Here is a 13,829-nt window from a genome sequence, read left to right on the forward strand (position 1 = left end):
TAGACAGTGGGAGGGAGAGAGAGGGGGGAGAGAGAAATAAAGGGATAGTGACCTTCAGCAGTTCCCTCTTATCTCGGACATCCTGGGCAGCGAGGGCGTGGTCCTGTTCACCTCCCCCCTCCTCAGTAAGCACGCTCTCCATCTGCAGCAGCCACCTGCCCACTGCATCCAGAGGAGCAGGAAGACCCAGATCCAACGCCCTGTCACACTGCTGCAGCTGCAACGACAACAGCAATGCTGTTACAATCACACACACGCACACACACACACACACAGACCCAGACCCAATGCCCTGTCACACTGCTGCAGCTACAATGACAACAGCAACACTGTTACCATCACACGCACAGACATGCACACAAACACACACACACACACACACACACGCACATACGTGCACACACACACTCCGCACAGCCCTTTAAAGGAGAGGCAGCCGTCTGGGTAAGAAAATGAGCAGATGTGCCGAGGCCTGTGCCAACACTAATATTAGTGTAAGCAGCAGTCTGCTGTCCTCACTCAGCAGATATATTATCTTCTCATGCACAAAAATAGGCCTTCTGCACAATGACTCTGCTGGGACAGACTGAACCAGCTGGGACACTGTGAGACCCAGTGCCTTTTGGGGGGGGGGCTGAGGCTTCATACTGCACCCTCACCGTGTCTGCCAGGATGTGCCAGGCCTCTCTGAGGGCACGGTGGTCCTCGCTGGGCCGGGTAGGGTCCTGTGCCATGCTCAACATGGGGGTTATGTACCTCCGCTGTTCTTCAAAGGGCACCACGCACATCTGGAATGCCTGGAGTCAACACAAACAGACACACACACACACACACACACACACACACACACACACACGCACACACATGCAGGTAGACACATTCACATACACACACATGTGAAAAAACAGACAGCAGCTGTCGGCATTGATTACCAGTGATGATTCACAACAACCTGTCCATCAGTCTGGCTCTTTAATGAGAATGGACCATACTCTGTTTCTGTGGTAGAGAGTGCTCTGCCGTGTTCCCTACCTGGTACCTCTCCACATAACTCCCTGCCTCTGCTGAAGTCCAGCCCTCTTGCAGCTCCTGGTAAGCCTTCCGCAACCAGCAGGTGACCTCCCGGACCTTCTGATTGGCCGACGCCTGGGTTTAGGATCAGGGGAGAGACAGAGAGAGAGAGAGAAAAACATGAGCTGCCTCTTACAGTTCCAGCAAAGCAGAAGCATTGCCACTTGTGTGTGGTATAATATTGGGTCATAGGCTTGAAATTGCAAATGGGTGCCCATTCATATACAGAGGAACCAAGCAGCTGAGGAAGAAAAAGATTGTTGAGCGACTAATATCTGCTGTCAACAAGCATCTCCTCAAGCACACGGGGTCCTCAGCCTTGATGCGTGGAGAAGCCCATTGAGGATAACTACAGAGTTCCCTACTTGTGAATTCTTTGTTGCACTTCTGCAAAATCAAAACTTAACAGTATGTGGAAAATGTGAAAATGAAAGCAAGCAGAGACGAAAACAATGGCAGGTGAAGAGAAAAGCTTTTGAGGGTGAACGGGTGGTGCCAGCACAGGGCGTGTGCACCAGGAAGAAATTTCCCCCTGCAAGGCCTCTGCCGGGCCTCGCCTTGGATCCACTCAGAAACATGTAAACACAAGCTAAAGCCAGATAGCTTCTCAGCAGGGCAGATGAAGAGCTATTTGTGATCAACATGCGTGAATGCCAATAACTTTAAGCTAACCTGACATACAATTGAGATTGCACTTTATTCATTCACAGATTCTGGCAGTTCTGAAAAAAAAAAAAACACTCCTAGAGAGCATGTCTCAACACCGCCCCCAACGCCCCCACACCCTCACACCCCCACCCCACATCAGGTGTGTATATACAATAACAATATGCAATGTAGCAATATGCCTTTGAGGTAGGGATTCCCAAACCATTTTCTGTGGATATCTAGAGGTCTACAAAGGAGCACCAGGGGGATCTTCACTAAACTATATTCTCTTTTAATAACATTAGTTTTTTCCACCTTTCACAAATGACATTTAAAATGTTCAGACAAACCTTGTCTGGTCTAAATGTCCTTGAAATGTCCCATTTCCATGTAATAAAAGGCTTGCTTTACTTTTGCTAGAATTTACATATACTGTAATATAAAACTTGCTTTAACTTTGCCAGTTAGTCTAATGCCGTGGACTCTGACTAACAACTATGATCATTTGCTCCAATAGATTAGTCATTATCTCCATATTAGCATTTAGGCTAAATTTAACGTGATTCTGGGCCGGCCAGTGAAGGACAGGCTCCCACTCTATAGCTTTATGAGAGGAAAGATTTGTTCACCTCAATCTGAGTGGCTTTCTTTCCACTGGGTAATTTTTACCTAACAGAATTTTTTAAATTTTTTTGGGATTCAGGCCTAGTGTTTCCCAATTTTCCTATTTCCTGTTTACCTCGTTTTTCTGTAAAGAATTTTAAATCATGTGAAACAGCCAGTGCACTGCAGCCAGTGGAGGGCGTCAAACAGAGGGGTGAACCATTAACGGGACAGGCCCATGCTGGCATGCTGAGTGAAGGCGGGACGTGGGCGGGGCAAGACATGCAGCGGGGTACCTGGTGCACGGGGGAGGCGGCCACGGCAGGTGTGAAATGAGTGGGCAGACGGACAGGGGAGAGGCCGGTGGGCGAAGTCGGCTGGCGCATCAGCACCAAGTGACCAGCAGGGGGAGAGAGAGGAAAGGGTGAAGCCTGGGACTCCGCCACGAAAGTCGGAGAGGGGCCAGAGACAGCACAGATGGATGGAATGGAATGACTGATGAGCTGCGAAAAGCAGGTTAACTCACCTGGGCATTGTCCTTCTCAGAGGCAGGCTGGCCTTTGGAGTACTGCAGGAACTGGGCTACATAGGTCATGATGGACTTCTCATCTGGGTCTGAGATATCAAAATCTGCACAGAATCATGATTGTTAAGGACTGTGTGTGATGTGGTCCACTACTGAGTTGGCAAACAACTGACACCCCCTTGTAGTGCCCTCTTGTGGAGTTGTTAGTGTCCCACACACGCACACAAACACCTGCGCACACACATGCACACACACACACTTACACAAACACATGCACACACACACACACACACACACACATGCCCACATGCATAAACACACACACCCACACACACACCTACACAAACACACCCGCACACACATGCACACACACACTTACACAAACACATTCACACGTACACACACATGCACAAACACACACACACCCACACACACACCTACACAAACATACACACGCACATGCACACGCACATAAACACACACACACACACACATGCACACATGCCCACACACTTACAGGAATCCAGAGGGGTGCGAATGGAAACACTGACACACCAGCGGCGTTTCAGCTCACCCTTTGGTTCCAGCAGCCTTGGGATCTGCAGCTCCCGCTCGGCGGTGCGGAAGGCCTCCTCCAGGTTCTGCCGGTTGGTTCTGCCACTGGCCTGGGACAGGTCCACCAGGTCGGGCCTCAGGGAGCGCAGCACTGCCAAAAAGGCCTCGCCACTGCGCCAGCTGGACTTGAAGTCTTTGATACTGAGGGAACAGCCAGCCCTGCACAGCAGAAGGGGGGCATGTGGCAGTTTTGAGGAGGTAAGGGGGAAGCAGGTTAGACACGGGCAGGGAAACACCAAGGATTGGGAGTAAAAGGAGATATTAGTGTCTCAAAGGATCAATCCATTTGCTATATTCCAATTTGTATGTCTGTATGATGCGTGTATGGGCATGCGTTCATGCATATGTATGAACAGTGTGTGCATGCATAATTGCCTGTGTGTGTGGTGTACTTTACATTGCATATGTGCGTGTGTGTACATGCACATATATGTGTGTATGTGTGTGGGCATGTATGTGCACATGCAAATGTGTGTGCATGTGTGTGTGCATGCATGCCTGCGAGTGTGCGCATGTGTGTGTGTGTACGCGCACATGTGTATGTGTGTGTACGTGTGTGTGTACTAAGTATATGAATGCACAGCTGTGTGTACATTACAGACTGACCTGTCGCACTGCTCTCTGACCCACAGCAGCAGGGCCTTTCTGGCGGAGATGCGGAGGTGGGCGTGGAGCGGGGGGTCCCTCTGCTGGATGGGGCTGTCCCCGGGGGAGTCCGGACCGCCCAGCGACTCCAGGGATGACTGGCGTGAGCTGAAGGACAGGCTGCTTGCCAGCTCCTCTATCTGGAACCATGAGGGAAAAGGTCCTCAACGACAGGAGGTGCACTAATCTCAAGACACATTGTCTGTAGTATGTCTACTCTGATACACTGAATCAAACCTGGCTTTGGTCATTCAGTGGTAGCTGGACTACCATGGAGCTAATGAACCTGGTGCGGCACGTTTGTAGTCCTGGGTTGCATGCACTATTGCCCATGCCAGTTTATAGGGAAAACAAATACTGCATTTCAAAGAGCACACAGATGACTATCTGAACATATAACTGCACAGAAGAAAACAAACAAAAATGGGCCATAAATCAAACAGACATCTCTATCTATATGGTAGATACCTATCGATACACAGAGGCGTGTATTTTGACAGACAATTGTATATTATACAATTTTGACTGCTTTTCCTCTCTTGTGACTCTATTTCATATCATAGCCCCTCTTAGTTTTCACAGTTCATATCTCAGTGAAAGCAATCATGTAAATAAATGTCACTGTCTCGCTATGTGCAGCCTATTTCATGCTGTCTAGCCATAAAGACTATTGCAGTGCCTGGGACTTCAAGTTGTTATGCCCCTAAAGGGATGGCAGAGGCATCTGGCATCACTTGATGTTTTTATTTCCAGACAATAGCCAATCTATGCCTTAAGCGATATGTCAATAAAGGAGTGTATTAATGCATTTTTGCTTAAAGAACAAACACAATGGCATTATCACAGTATCATTCTGTGGTGGCATTTTTTCCTTGGGTTGGCTTCGCCAGTTGTGCCCCCCACGCCCTGCCACCAATGCACACGGAATGTCATACGCCACACCTACGTACCAAAAAACGCCACCGCCAAAAATATACTTTCCATAGAGACAGGGTTAATGAATAAAGACTGAGAAGTAAGTATGAATGCTTTGGTGCCAATTTGATCAGAAGACTGGTTTACTTCCAGTTTGGCCAGTCTGGCACCATTATCTGTAATAATCCTGCTTATCAAGAGAAACATAGAACATAAAATTTCTATTAATTTCAGATTATACAGTTCTACACAAACCTGCTTTGGTGGTCTAGTGATTCTATATCTATGTGTGGACACTCACATGGCAATGCAGAATAATGGACCATATCAAGCCAAGGACGATGGGGGGTCGGCCATCGATGATGTCAGGGATGTTGATGTTTACCAATTTAATCTGTGCAAATTAGAGAGTAGATTACCATCCTAAAATGAAGACCCATTGAACCATTAGACATTCAAAAATTTTCACGATAATGCCATTCACCACTTAGACAGCAAGACGTTAGCAATTTTCCTTGGAATTTGCCCAGTCATGGAGCTTCAGTTCCAAACAAAAGCTACACCCCATTTCTGGCTTTCATACACCCCAATCCCCCTGACCTATGACCTTAGTACCCCCAAGCCCCACCCCCATGCCCCTTATATCAACCCAAACCCCTCCCGCATACATGCCACACCCATTCCCCAGCCTGCATTTCTCACCGATTTCTTCTTGAGAAAGTTCAGAGCTGTCTCAACGTTGCTCCTGCTCCGGAACACGCCTACCCTACCTTTCTCTCGTTTCTGAAAAAGGGAGGGAGGGAGGGAGAGAGGGAGGTCAGATTTTCAACCTAGATGTCAGCTGTCATTTTAAGTATGAGAGAATGGCACAGGCTGTCACAGAAGTTGTCAGGGTCACTCACCATACACTGGCCACTTAAAACTTCCAACAGGTCCAGGAGAAGCACCCCATCCCGCAGGTCAGTGAACAGATCCGAGACCTTTGAGGGCGAGGATCTCTGAATCACAACAAGGGTGGGTAGCGATCACACAACCATTCGACAACCACAACCTGACAAACAACCAATGTACCAGGCCCAGATACACTACATGACTAAAGGTATACAGACACTTGACATCCAACATCTCATTCAAAATTATGGGCACTAATATGGTTGGTCTACCCTTTGCTACTATAACAACCTACACTCTTCTGGAAAGGCTTTATACTAGATGTTGGAGCATTGCTGCAGGGATTTGCTTCCACTCAGCCAGAAGAACATTAGTGAGGTCTAGCACTGATTGGACGATTAGGTCTGGCTCACAGTTGGCTTTCCAATTGATCCCAAAGGTGTTGGATTGGGTTGAGATCAGGGCTCTGTTCAGGCCAATAAAGTTCTTCCACACCAATCTCAAGAAAGCCATTTCTATATGTACCTCGTTAATACAGGAAAGGGCCTTTCCCAAACTATTGCCACAAATTTGGAAGCACAAAATTGACCAGAATGTCACTGCATTAAGATTAGCCTTCACTGAAACTAAGGGGCCAAGCCCAAATCATGAAAAACAGCCCAAGGCTAAGATGTGTCCAGATACTTTTGGTCATAGAGTGTATTTGACACAATACTTCAGTATATGCTGATGTAATTTGGGACTTTAAGTGTACCAGAGCACCTGGCACCAACAGTGGAAGATTTTGACATTTTTGGCCAGTGAGAGCTGACTTCCTGGCATAAAAATACCAGTGAAGTTCAGGTGTCAAAAATCAGACCGCCCACCACCAGTTGAAACGCGCATTTGTCTTTCAGACCCACCCAAACTTTCACTTTACAAACTTACAGCATGCATTTCATTGCAGCAATGAATAGCAGACTCTAAAAGTTTCAAACTCATTTTTACAATGTATTCATTATTATTTTTATTAGTTAACAAACAGGTAATAAGCTTGTTTTGCTAGAACAATGTTTCCCCAAACTCTGTCCTGGGCCCCCCCTGTGTATGCTGGTTTTCATTCCAACCACGATCACAATCCCATAATTTTAACAAGCTACAAATTTTTCCTAATTGGGTGCTTGTCCTGTTTAGACAGATTATTTACCCTCTTAAGCCATATTATGTTCTGAAATAACTTTACAATCAACAATGAGTAAAATTTCCATGTTGATACTGTGCTACATTGTGCTTATTGTGCTACATTGCACTTCAATCAATAGGCTCCTAATTAGGTTGTTGAACATGTTTTTGATTTCATAATTTTTTCCTTAAACTCATTTACACAATGCAGGTTTGACACGTTATTTGCTTTGTCTTTGAATTCTTAATTAACTTCCAGATGGTTAGTTTTAGTGGCCATGAGTCTACACCATCGCCAATTAAGAGCCTATTAAGTCACAGCAGTATTTAATTTGAAGAAGTTTTACCTATTTTTATGCAACTGTTTGCAATATAACACAATAAGCACAACGTGAACATGGGAATTTTATTTTTTTTATGGCATGTATAATTATTTCTGACATTGTGTGGCTTATATAATCCCTGTAAATGTAAATAGTACCTTTAATTAATAAAAAATAACTTAAAATAATAAAATTCTGGGATTTCGACTAGTGGAACAAAACCCAGCATATACTGGGGGGGGCAGGACTGAGTTCAGGAACCCCTGCTCTACAAGTTTACATACCTGCAAAGGGATGCGTCATAATTAATTTTCCCTCAAGGTAATTAACTGCTGTCACTGATACTTTTTCTTTTTTTTTAAACTGTGATCAATAATTACTGCAAAAGAAAAGATGTGGGTGCACCTCCCTTTATTCACACTAGCCCAACTGGGTGTCCTGCTTTAATTCAACTTCAGAGAGTAGGCTTGTGAGATGGAAGCTATTAAGTCCAAATAACAGGCACAGCCCAAGGCTTGGGTTGCCCTAGATTGATTTTTTCATCTTGGTCCAAATAACAAATATGTTACAAGACAGGATTCACGTGTACACCGCTCAAGTGAACAGGAAATATATATTGCTCCTCACTTCCTGTTAGTTAAACAGATGGCAAAGCATCCATTGATCCCCTCCAACCCATTCATTATTGTCAGATGACTGTATGTACCAATCTTAGCTGATAACAGACCATGGGGAGGGGGGGAGGGATTAGGGGAGGAGGGAGTCAGCTCATATTGCACCCAGTCTAAACCCTCTGCCCTATAAATACCCCCCGCCCCCCCCTTCCCCCATGATCACATGGGCTGAGGCTCTGTGCCAGCAGGGGGCAGGAGCGCCTCTCCCAAACAGATGAGTCAGCATTTACACATCCACACACATACAGCGGCGGCTTCCACGCAAAACAAACACTCCATTTATTCAAGAGGATTAAAGCAGTACAAGAACAGCACTTCTTACTCCTAACTCTCCCTTTTCCCCGAGCCAGCCTGCAAAAATGATCTACAGTATCATGATGCATCTCTCCACCCCTTTGGGTCACCTCTGTAAACACTGAAGGGGTACGGACAGCAGGAATTCGATTTCGCTACAGTCTAATCTCCAGATCGTACAACCTTAATGTGAAAGCATTCAGCTGTGAGCAATGGAGAAGGCATTTCGGTGGATTACCTGCTCTAGAGAGGTGATTATCACACAATAGCAGAGCTCTGTTGTTGCTAGTTTTAGCGGCGGTAATGACGGAGGCTCCGCCGGGCGTGGCCGCTTTCATTTTTCCACGTACCTTTGAGAGCTGGGCATTGATCCAGTTTGTAAACGTCCTCTTCTGAATCTGCTCCTGCTCCACTGCAGGGCGCAAAAAAAAAGAGAAGACAAAACACATTCACACGGAGATCTGGCATGAACTGGTCCTCGTGTTTACACATCCTGCTTCAAACCAGATTCACCCACATCACCCTGAATCGCATTGAGTGTACGTTCACATTTGATCACAAGCTGCGCGTAAGAACCTTTCCTAGAAACATTTAATTTGTATTGTATTGTATTTGTTCGTGGCTGTTTACTTATGCAAGTCACACGAACAGGATTGCATATCAAATTTACAGCCAGCATTCATCATCTCATACCCCTGGGATATGCACAAATGTTTGCACATGTTTCATAAATCTCATATTGTTTTGTTCATAGGGAAATTCTTAAGAACAAAAGGAAGAATACGTCAAAAAAAGTTTTGTGAATGAGGCCCACTGTAAATATTTCCACAATGCAAATGAATAGTCAAAACTGGGAAGCCTTGAATTGCTAATTCAATTTTTACAAGCAACCGCCGCACCTTTCTTTTTACCTACATGCAGTATCTTTTTAAGGGAGTGCCTTGGCTCGGTTTCTTGAACACAGATTTTCCCACACATCGTCTGATTAGTGAACATGCTGATTTTGCGAATCAATAAGAGCACTCCAGGGTTACGATTACTTGTTTAATTGGACAGACATATTTCCTTTCCAAATCTTGTCTAACAAAACGAAGTCAGGGTGCTTTGAATAAAAACTGACACCTTTCCTCTAAGCGCCTTTAGCAAGTAAATCTGAGAAACAGCTGTAGATGTAAAGTACACATTATCACTCCCTGCAGGAGATCAAGCTAATGAGAACAGTGAACTCACCACAGTCAGAGTTATAGAGGTTGAGAGGAGAAGAGAAGAGAAGCCGCTTTGCCATGGCACTGTTCTCTCTTTTCATTCTCTCCAAATTTTTTAACGTCTGTCTGTCTTTGAGCTTTCAGTAGTCTTCTGTCTGGATAGGTCTGACTCCTGAGCGCCCCAAGAGAGACATGACCCCCTTCCCTAAGACATGGCCTCACCCCCACCTTCCCATGGAATCCCCCCTTGCACACCTCAGGGTAAGCAGACGTGGTTTCGGGGTCCAGATCTGATGGGTTTCCACTTAAATCACAGCTGTCAAACTCCAGTTCTGGAGGGCCGCAGTGTCAGTTGGTTTTTGGGGTGTTCTCGTCACAAGTGTTTAATTTAAGTTATTGATTGGCTAAGGAATCAACATACCTTGTTCTCAAGGCCTTAACTGGCAGCTGACAGAATGGGAACCTCAAAAACCTGCAGACACTGTGGCCTTCTTGGGATTCAGTTTGTCACCCTTGCTTAAGTCATTAACTCCAGCCACAGTCAAATGCTACCTTACACTGTGGGACAGGCTCCAAGTGTATGAGTCAGACAGACAGAAGTCTGAGATGATGTCACAGAGATAACCCCCACCCTCACCCCCCAGCCTCCTGTACCCCAACTCAGGGTACTTCAGTTCCACAATAACCTGCCCTATTACATGGACCATTAAATCAGGAAGAACATTATTTTTCAAAATTAGGTGGACTCGATGTAAACCAACACATGAACTGTTCCTGAAGGTATAGCACACACGTCCAAATATACCATCAAATGAGATCAGAAGATGGAAAATATGATTACGACGATGATAATGAAGATGATGATAATGATTATTATTATTATTTTAAATGTTCTTAGCACATGTTCTCATTCAAGATAGCAACCCTGCACTACTGGATTTAGCCCCTATTCTGTGCATACAGGGATCATGAGTATGGTGTAGTGTTTAAGAGTATAAACCTGTGACCTGATTTGTGTAGGTCTGATTCTCAAATGCAGAATACCCTTTGTTCTCCTATCCTTGAACAGGTATGCACCTACATAAACATCATAGTCAATACAAAGGTAATGGACACAATGTACATCATTTGAGTTATGTTGTTGCACTAGGTATTTATTGGTTTAACAAACCAGTTAAGAATTTGCAGTATTAACATAAACCTGTTCACCTGTTGTGGGTAAATGAACTTTTGCACGATCGTCTTTTGTGGGGTATTGCAGCCTGGCAGGTGCGACGGCAAATAGTTCCCTGCACGTTTGCAATTAACAGGCTGAAAACACAGGTGAATAGCTTCGTTTCTTTGGCGGATGGGTTGAGGAGGCTGAGAAGTCTCCGCCCAAGCGCGGAATGCCTGCGTGCTGAGCGGGCCTGGACAGGAGTGCCACTCCTCGGATCGCAGTCTCGGCCTGGCACGTCCGCCATCGCGGTTCACCCCGATCCATGTGAAAAGCGCAGGTGAATGAACTTTTAAAACTAATCGCGCTGCAGCCAGCTTCTCTCCAGAAAGAAAGATATGGGTGAAATGAGCGCATTAGAGCACATCAGGAAATGATTCCCATGCATTCATTACAAATGGCCAATAAACTCTGAACTTAAACTTGTACTTGAAAACGTGTAAATAGTATAATAGTAGTCAAGACTGCTTAACGCCGCAGTCTTAATCAAAAAACATAAGAGGAAATAAAAATGCAAAGATTGAATAAATGAAAACATTCACCCAGGTCATGCCATTCCAATCCAAAGCAGAAACAATGCATCATTTAGACTGAAGAAGGAAGAATTATTTAGCTAATTAAACTGAAAGCTGTACTGAAGGAGTTTTGGCAGTGGGAAACATCAATACTCTTTGCCAAGAAGTGCTGTGAGATTTAAAGATTTAAAGACCATGGACGTCATAATCTTGTTTTAACATCGCATGAGAAAGACATCTCATCTGCCATGTGTCTGTGAGATGTAAACAAATCAATACAGGGAAAAACAATGACTCTGCAATGTCTCAATATTTCAGTAAATTTTCTCTACTGTATGCAGAATGCCAACAAGCACTAGCACCACCCCCCACCCCCATACAATTTCTGTGCGACTTGTATACTCAATAGTAGGTAACTGCACCAATTCGGGCCTTTGGTCTTCGGCTCTGCACGACTACCAGTCGCCTCTCATACGACCATTGCCACAGGAACCTGTGGCCTGTCCAATCATACAACCTGATTGTACAATAGTACAACATCTCTTCCTAGGACACTTGATGTTTGTACTTATCCAGAGACATGAGCACAAGTCCAGCCCTAGACCAGCTAGACCAGCTGGGCACCCACGCCTCCTGCCAATGTTGATTCAGCTGTAGCACCAAGCCTGTCCCCCTGTCTGACGCTGCCACCCATTGGTGTTCCTGCCCATCTTTCTACGTGACTGGAGTCACCTTTGCTTGGACTTAATTAATACTGGATTGGCTGTTTTCATGTAAGCCATTTCCATAACAAACCGGCGCCTGCCCGCGGCAGATGGGTTCCCCCTCTGAGTCTGGTTCTGCTCAAGGTTTCTTCCTGTTATCAGTCAGGAGGTTTTTCCTTCCCCTGTTGCCCTAGGCTTACTCTTTGGGGGCTGGTGCTCTGTAAAGCTGCTTTTTGACAAAGCTCCTTTGTTAAAAGCGCTATACAAATAAAAATTGATTGATTGATTGATTGATAGTCATACATTCAGATGAAATATAGACTATTTTTTGTTAAAGCTCATAGTCAACCATGTACATCAAATATTTTAAAAATTAGGAGAGCACACTTAATAAACAGCTGTTTACAGATGTGGGACATGCTGTAGTGGAGAACATCAGTGTTACTCCCAGGAGTACAAATATGCAGCAACACCAAGAAGCTACTGAAACCCATTTATAATCAATAAGCATAATATTAACCTAAAGCACCTTACATAACTTACAACTAAAGCAACTTACTTTTATCATTTGCTAAACTCTCTGACAGTTGTGATACCTGGTATAAATTCAAGGGTATAACAGCAGTGCATAACCTGGGAATTAAACCCAAGATCATCTCTCTATTCATAACACTACAGAGCCCAAAGCTTTATCTTTTCTGAGGTAATTCAATTTTAATTGTAAAGCATTTTGCATTCGACTGTACAATGTGACAAAATGATATAAACCCAATTGTAAAACAATTGTCATTTTACAATGTGACAAAATTATACTTAAAAGACAACAGTGCAGATAACAGAGCTAAACACCTAAGATGAATACAGGGTTTTGCTGTAGGGAAAAGGCTAAACTGAAAAACTGTTCTGCTAATGTAATATCCCTACCAATGGAATAGGTTGCATTTTTTTCTTCAGCACACAATATGAATATACACATATATATATATACACAGCTGGCAATATGAAGTTATGTCACTTCTTGAGCAGCATTAATGCTATTTATACTGGCTGCACATGCTCATTAACATTGAAAAACAAACTCATTTATGGAAATCAACACTATCTCCTGTCACCTGCTTAGGTAAAACTGCCATTTAGAGGTGGAAACATAATTCTAGGTTGAAGTACTTCCCATGACATCACACACAGCACAGAGCAGCTTCTCAGACTTCAAAAAATGGTTGAGCTCCAGGCGTACGATCTCGTTGCCACAGCAAACAGCTCACAGCCTACGACAGTTTACTAGCGAGTAGTGTCTGGACAGCTCTCTGGGTGCCAGGGAATGAAGTAATGCGGGGGAAAAAAACATGAAGGAGACCAATCAAAGGGGGCAACAGCCCACTGGAAATACAAACAACATCTAACAGGCTCCTAACAGGAGAACTGATCCAGTGGACATAGCACAGACACCAAAAATGACTCACTGAACTGTGACCCAGCACAAACAGGGCCCCATAGCCTAGCCATTGTATACAGTCAACTTCAGTATTGTTGGAGGCCCTCTTGAAAATTAAAAATTATTGTCTCACTAAGAAAATTAATCTTATAAAAAAACGTCTTTGAGCAATAGTATTTTTCTCATGGGGGTCAAAAGCATTGGCAGTATTGGCATCCCTAAAGAATATTTTAAATAAAACCAAAGTAGTGTCTGTGATGAAATTCTATTTTTAAAAATGATCTCAGGCTCCAGGAACTGTATTGCAGGCTCTCACCATTTCCTTTATCACTAGGGTATAAATATGAGGTTGTTTTCAACTCAGAAGATAGAGATGGCTGTTGATCTT

The 13,829-nt window shown here is 44.4% G+C and overlaps 1 protein-coding gene across 1 annotated transcript in view; it reads right to left on the reverse strand.

Annotated features, from left to right (window-relative positions):
* LOC135258032 (nesprin-2-like) overlaps positions 1-13,829 on the reverse strand; it is a 31,278-nt gene that overhangs the window by 9,634 nt on the left and 7,815 nt on the right. The window contains exons 3-12 of the mRNA XM_064341227.1: positions 8,717-8,778; positions 5,926-6,021; positions 5,726-5,806; positions 5,325-5,417; positions 4,070-4,248; positions 3,423-3,622; positions 2,849-2,952; positions 1,033-1,146; positions 660-797; positions 53-217 (exon numbers count right to left, since the gene is read on the reverse strand). Coding sequence (XP_064197297.1) covers positions 53-217; positions 660-797; positions 1,033-1,146; positions 2,849-2,952; positions 3,423-3,622; positions 4,070-4,248; positions 5,325-5,417; positions 5,726-5,806; positions 5,926-6,021; positions 8,717-8,778 — 1,232 coding nt within the window. The remainder of the gene's footprint in view (positions 1-52; positions 218-659; positions 798-1,032; positions 1,147-2,848; positions 2,953-3,422; positions 3,623-4,069; positions 4,249-5,324; positions 5,418-5,725; positions 5,807-5,925; positions 6,022-8,716; positions 8,779-13,829) is intronic.

Source organism: Anguilla rostrata, chromosome 6 (genome assembly GCF_018555375.3).
Source record: "Anguilla rostrata isolate EN2019 chromosome 6, ASM1855537v3, whole genome shotgun sequence".
NCBI lineage: Eukaryota > Metazoa > Chordata > Actinopteri > Anguilliformes > Anguillidae > Anguilla > Anguilla rostrata.